Raw genomic sequence first — 7,500 nt, 5'->3', positions numbered from 1 at the left:
CCTGCAACGTCACCGGTGGAAACCTCGTCGCATCTTCCCCAAAACAAACTTCTAGACATGACCATAGGAAAGAAAAACTACCGCTTTCCAGAGACAGGAACAACGATGGGAACAGGTACTGTTGCACAGTCGGCGTCTTTTCCAGCTCTAAATTTAAGACACCAGTTGCCACAGGTAACTATGCTTGCAACAACGCCGTCTTCTGTCCACACGACATCAAACGATGATGCAGCATATGGATGTAATTTCAGTACACATGCACAAACAGTCCAACCTGTTTCCGATAACAAAGAACTGGAACTACATCATGCCTTTCTCTGTGATTTCCCTGGCTGTGAAAAGCGTTGTTACACCAAAAGCTCTCATCTCGGAACTGACAGGCGGATTTATACGGGTAAAAAACCTTTCCTGTGTCCTTGGGAAAACTGTGGGTGGTGTTTCCGACGTTCAGATGAACTCAAGCGCCACTATCGAAGACATACTGGAGAAAAGCCGTACGTATGTCCTCTTTGTGGAAGATCTTTTAGTCGTTCAGATCACCGATCTTCGCATATCAAAAAAATACACCCAGCAATGTAGAGAACCCGTGTAGCGTTTGCAATATCTAGTAACACTCTTAGTGGTCTGATACATTTGTCCGGCGGAGTCGACATTTTTGTGCAGCAATATCTAAATCAATCCGTGAGTACGTTCCTATTTTTCCAAATAACATCAAGTACTTGGTAGACGTGATATAACAAATTTGTACTTTTATTTATATTTCGCACCAACTTCTTTAATTTTAACAACCTGATAAGTGAGTTTAACTGTACATACCATATGCATCTATATCAGTGGTATATATAATACACGAGCGTTCTTTAAAGAAGAAAACATATTCATGTCGATTTTTGCGTCCACGTTGGTTGGCATGCAAGGATCTCTTTGTCAATGACGCTAATTTGGCGTGAGGAGCCGGTTAAATAAAGTTATCATTCCTTTAATGATATTACCTGTTTACATTCTCTATTCTCTACAGTTATTTTACCTTTGTTTAATCCAGGAGATTTATTTTCAGACACACCGACCTTAATGAATGATTCTCTTGCTGAAAGGAAACTTGACAAACAATTATATGCTCACAATAATGAATAATTATTCTTTTTTCGAGCTGGCTTAACTCACTATGGGGACGATATAAGTCAATAAGCAATAAGTCGGTCGTTTTCAGGTAGTCTGTTTCACTTAGAGATCGACTCCTTTGTCAGTTCCTAACAAAAAAGATCAGAAATGCACGAGTTCTTTCTTTTTCTCTGCTTCATTACTTTCTTTGAGAGTTCAGCAGCTTATGACAAAGAGACTACTTCAGTCCTCATGATGTAAGATCTTTTGAAAAGTAAAATAGATATCAAAACGTATTTTGATTTTGGTATCCGCCTTTATTTTTATCACCTTGAAATGACCTTGAAATGTACGATTTCAGAGAGTAGCATGGCGAGAGGTGATTTTTCTTCGAATTCCTCTTTTGTTTTTGTTTTTTTGTTTTTCCCATGTATCGTGGACATGTTTGGAAAAACTATTGGAGCCGTTTAGAAAGCAAAGACTCTGACAAACGATATAGTAACTGACAAGGTTTGATGACACAAATCAACTTCTTGTTAAAGATCATATATAAACACGAACTCGTACAAGAAGGTTTAAATTATTTAGTACTGATAAAAGCTCCTAGACTGGTGTTATTGGGCTTCCTATATTCGAAAGGCTTGACCAAAACACAACAGCAAATTTCTGACGGGATTCAGTGTTTGTTATGCCGAATCAGCTGAAGCTTTTTGAATCCCGGAGCACCGTCGTGCTCTAGCAGAATACACTGAATTCGACTCAAAAGCAACGATTACTTTGGGGAAAAAAGACATCAGCGGTGAGCTTAAGGGAAATTTGTGAGACTTGCAAACATATTTCTGAAAAGCAGCATTATTTTCTGAATTTGTACACTATTTTTGTTTCATGTTGTACCCTTGCTCCAAGGCCTTTGTTCATATTCACTATGCATAGTCCGAACGGTGTTGCACACAGTACATAGCGCGTTTGCGTTCGCGTCGAGACAGAGCTAAATTGCTCAAGACATGCCAAATGTTACATAAGAAAACAAACTAGAGCTGTTCACTTTTATGAAAACGCGTGGGATTTCAGTTACAAAAGTTGTTCCTGGTTGAATGTTGAAGGAAGGAACTACGTGTTTGACAGTATTAGCCACAGTGAAAAGGTATGCATTTCCAAGGGGTTAATGCACGAGGTTTGGCATAAATCGATCTTTATGAAATGTCCCAGATATATTGAAACTGATTGTGAAAGCCGTTGTGCAGTTACACCTTGATTCTTAATTTCATTTAATATTATACATTTGGAACAGTTGTTGTAATATGCAGACAAGGAATTCAGCGGTTTATCAAAGACGAGAAGTTTGTTTACATACTTGATTCTTGACTGGCAGCCAGTTCTTCATGCAGGGGATAAGATGGCAGCGACGACTGTTAGTTCATATTTAAATTAATCTTTTATCATTCGTATCCAACGTGTCAGTCAGTATGAGCGATCCACGGTAAAAGTGCTTTTGTTTCCTTTCAATAAAGATACGGCTTCACGGGATTCAAGTCCATTAATGTTTCATTGGTTGTGGAGTGCTGGTAAATGCGCGTGGGCTCCGTGGCTAACCAAAGGTGCCATTTGACGATTGTACAATATGAAGAAAAATGGTACAATAAATTGTCCACGAGAACGCTGAGCCTCTCATTATTTACAAACCAACCCATACATTTAGCAGGAATAGTAGGGTAAGAACCGCTGCAGGTTATCGTATAGCACACCTTGTATTCATCACTGATCAACAGATGAGCTTTAAACCGATGATGCTAAGGCACTTAGCGTAAAATATTTCGCCCGTTATGGAGGTGGCTGAACTTTTGAACATTCTAAACAAATAGTAACCGGTAGAGAATTTTGTTGCCCATACTAAAAATTGTTAAGGAGCTTTAACGCCTATTTTCGTTTCCTCTACGTCATTTCCTTTTGAATCATGACTAAACACATTAACAGCCCTCACCGATCACGTTTTAAATTTGTAAATCAAGCCACAGGCAGCCCAAGCTCAAAATGTTAGGAGTTCAGTGTAACGTGACATATGCTATATTACATAACTACGCGAAACGTGACTCTCGCCTTACAGCATATGGAGGTATTGTGTTACAACGGTTTGAATTTGGAAAGGTTTGTATGGGAAGGCAACGGCTATGCTGGAAAAGTCAATTATTCTTATATTTTGTGAATAAAATCTATTTACCCTGTTGCCGTGTTGTATTCTTTGTTGTTTGCCAGCTTCGCAGGCCGATCTAATGATTTCGGCGAAAAAAAGCAGTGGAAACCCACAAAACGATAAGTCGCCGAAATCGCGTTAGATCGGCCTGCGAAGCTGGCAAACAACAAAGAATACAACACGGCAACAGGGTAAGTAGATTTTATTCACTATAAGAATAATTGACTTTTCCAGCAATGCCGTTGCCTTCCCACACAAACCTTTACAAATTCAAACCGTTGTAACACAATACCTCCATATGCTGTAAGGCGGGAGTCACGTTTCGCGTAGTTATGTAATATAGCATATGTCACGTTACACTGAACTCCTAACATTTTGAGCTTGGGCTGCCTGTGATCAAGCACTGAAAAAAATGATGTGTATGTAGTTTGTAGGTAACGATATATCATATAATTGACTAGCTGACAAAGAAGACGTGTAAGCCAATCGTGATGATATTAATCTACCGCAAAGCAAAGTCGTACAGCACAGTAATTTTCAGATTTTTAACTCGAAAAACGGAGTTAAATTTTCGGTTTAAAATAACTCTGTTTTGAGAGTTATTTTAACTCTTTAAATGAGACTCCAATTTAGGACTTGTAATAGATTCAAAAAGGAGTTCCTGTAACGCTACCCCATCAAAGATAAGAGTTATTTTAACTAGCTCCATCATCATCATCATCATCATCATCATTATCATAATAATAATAATAATAATAATAATAATACACTTATATATATAGCGCCTTAACAAAAGCTCTAAGGTACTTTACAATCAATACAAAGTAGAAACTTAAAAATAAAATTCAAGGCACAGTAGAATCAGGTAAAGGCAAAGAGTCAATCAAAACAAAAATGTCTTTGAACAAAATATGTTTTAAGACTGTTTTCAAAAGCATAAACACTTTTGGCTTGCTTGATTTGCTCTGGAAGGCTATTCCATAGCTTCGGGGCGAAAACTGACAAGGCGCGATCGCGATATGACTTTAACTTAGACGGCGGAATCACTAAGAGGTTTAAACTTGATCAGCGTAATGATCTTCCAGTTGTATACCGGTGAAGTAGCTCACAAACATAATAAGGGGCTAAATTGTTTATGGCTTTAAACATGAGGAATAAAGTTTTAAAAATGATTCGTTGCTTCATTGGGAGCCAATGAAGGTCTTTCAAGAAGGGTGTGATGTAAATCGAACTTACGGCCACATAACACAAAATAAGAGCTAGTTAAAGTCACTCTGGTATTAGATTCAAAGTACCGGTAACTCTGGCGCATTCACTCCATTTATTTTTGGAAATCAAAAGAACACCATGCACAATGATTATAACATCTTTAATTGAATCAAATTTAGTTTGCTTACACAAAAACCAGTTTTGATTTTTAAAAGTGACATTAATGTAAAAATAATGCTTTTTAAACAATGATTCTTGTAAACTATTTTGATATTTTACAAAGACAAAAACATGTCACTCTTACATCTCACTACCTTCTGTCACAAGCATAATAAACTAGTGAGGTGGGTACTTTATCAAAGAACCTTAGACAGAAAATGATTTAGAAAAGTCAATGTAATAGATCCTTGACATTAACCAAAAATTATTACTGTTTCAACCTTTTGGGGAAAGTAATGGTCAGTGGTGGAGCCGTGAAAGGCAATCTTCCCAGTGATGAAAGTCACAACCTTATGGGTCCAAATTTGAAGGGCATTGAGAATATACCAAATTCAATTAATTAAAAAAATCAATCAATAAATAATAAATAATCTCACTCTTTAAAAGTATCTGGCTTTCCATTTAATGTTCAGAAGGTTTTATCAGGAATGGAAACAACTTATTATATTCAACACAGTATAAAGGTTTTTAAATATTTTGCTTTAAAGGGGCACTGTTACTGCATGTTGGACATGCATCAGCTTTTGGACTCAAAAATTGAAAACATTGGGCTAATGTTTTCAGGTTGCGAGGGCTGGATTGAAATCTTGAAAAATTCAAAATGACAGTGGCAATTGTTCTTGTGTAAAATGAAGAATCTCTGAGCAAGATAAATAGTCGATTCCTCTAAAAGAGAAAAAGAAAAGAGCCATCAAAAGTTTGTAAGTCAACCCATGTCAGTGCCCTTTTAAAGAGACACAAGAATTAGGAGAGGGCAGAGATAAAATTGTTCACTGCCACTCTCTTCCTTGCTTTTTGCTACTGTGCGGCTTCACAAAACAAAACTACTTTACATTGCCACACTTAGTGGGATACAAAATATTATAAACATAATGACAGGTCACAAGGAGCCTAAGTTCATTAACCATGTTGCTTGTCCCCAGACAAATAACTTCATCCAATGCACAGTGGGTCCAGGCACCAAAAATCATCAATGTAAGCAATCCTTGGAGTTTTGTTTTTCTTATCTCTGTGTCAATGGGGTCTTTATCTTACTAAAAGATTGTCAGCACCTGAGATTCTAGAGAAACCGATTTAAGCTAATTCTTTTTTTTAAGCAAAGCATTGTAGTAACCAATTAAGATATGAAATTTATTACTTTTCATTGTTCCCCACTGTCACATAGTCTACCAGGCAGCTATTATAAGCAGTCATCAGATAACAGTCTACTCGTGGTGCTGTATTTAAGCCACTGATAATGGCTGTGTGGGAGACTACACTGTCAGTCACGAGTAGATGGAATCAGGATTCATACAGAAAATTGTAACCATTTTTCAAGGACTTTTTTTATTTAAGGATCAAATTTCGTTCTTAAGTTATGTTCTGATGTGGTATCTTTCCAAATCTTGCCTAACAAGGAAGAAACCCACCAAAGTAAAAACAAGAAAACTCTTGTAACTTTCATGTGGCAACTTGGTGGGTGCTAACGTCCGTGCAAAAGGTTTGATTCCTCTTCCACCACATTCAAGCTGCATGGAAATTATTGAAGGACTTCTCAGTTAAGGAAAAATTGAGTTTAAGGATTTGGCTGTTGTTGCAAACTGATGATGAATTCTACCTCGTCATCAGTCCGAATCACTACGGGTTACATGAGAAGCATGTGCATGCTTATCAGGTCAGTGCGTGGTTTGCTATCGGGTCAGCTGCACTCGCGGTGTACAGCACCTGTTGGAATAATTTCCTCAAAATGTTATCACTTGGTCTTTCTTCGCGATAATCCTCGCACTTAGACTGCTAATTGTAATAATTCTCGCACTTTCGATTCAGACAGATGATACATATTGCGAACGCACATTTCCAGTCTTAGAACAGGAAGGAGGCCAAGTGGACCGCAGAATACAGACCCACCGGGCAACAACTGCAAAGTTCGCTGAAAAAAATCGATTACACCATGGTCTCTTTGGGTAACCTTTTGTCGCGCATATGTGACAACCTTATTACCAGCTCAACGAACTCGCATGGGGATGATCGTGGCCCACCGGGCCGTAAGAGAGCACGCACACACTCCCTTTCAACTTCAGAATACTCTGCTGATTATGATCCTCTCCCACTGGGCGACACTCAGCCAGACGTTTGATCGCGAATGCTCCACTCACACTTCATAAACTAAAAGCAAGTGCGTGAGCAAACAGAGAGTTTTCGCTTTTAGGTGCAATTTTTGTTGAATGAACAAGAAATTTCACAATATTCTCTAACATGCGAGATCCCATCTTGCCTAAATCCCGTGGGAAAATGGGGTTGAAGAATAGCTTGTGGAAAAACCTACAAATGGCAGGGGCTTGCGTGACTGGGGAACTTGGTTTGCTGGTGCACTCTTCAGTAAAATAAAAGGGTGCGAATTAACAGTTTTAATTGATAATTTGCTAACAAACGAATTACAATTAGGGAAGACTAGGCTAAAACACCCATACGGACAAACTATACAAAATTGGGAGGGAACATGGGGTTACAATACAATTCGGAAGAGAGCATGGGGTTGCACGGGGTAACCATGCATGAGAAAAAATCACGTGCAAGTAGTTAATCAGATAAAATGTCAAGCACCCCCTCACCAAATATTCCCTATCAAGGACTTCACTTTAAACACGATAACAAAAACCCGGATTGCTGGTGGGGTCGTCTCTCTCCTTTCTGTGCTCAGTATGTCTATATCATGAAAATGGAAATTTCTTCTCGTATGCTAACATCGTTTCACGTTTCGATATAAAGCAAAAGTGCTCATAACAATCAGTAATGCAGAC

General features: G+C 38.3%; 1 protein-coding gene across 1 annotated transcript in view; it reads left to right on the top strand.

Annotated features, from left to right (window-relative positions):
- LOC137971192 (Krueppel-like factor 5) overlaps nucleotides 1–625 on the top strand; it is a 782-nt gene extending 157 nt beyond the window's left edge. Inside the window, exon 1 of the mRNA XM_068817952.1 lies at nucleotides 1–625. This exon is cut by the window's left edge and continues 157 nt beyond it. Coding sequence (XP_068674053.1) covers nucleotides 1–579 — 579 coding nt within the window. The 3' untranslated portion in view covers nucleotides 580–625.
- The last annotated feature ends 6,875 nt before the right edge of the window (nucleotides 626–7,500 follow it).

This window comes from Montipora foliosa, chromosome 9 (assembly GCF_036669935.1).
Source record: "Montipora foliosa isolate CH-2021 chromosome 9, ASM3666993v2, whole genome shotgun sequence".
Lineage (NCBI taxonomy): Eukaryota > Metazoa > Cnidaria > Anthozoa > Scleractinia > Acroporidae > Montipora > Montipora foliosa.
This window is presented reverse-complemented; position numbering and strand designations above follow the sequence as displayed.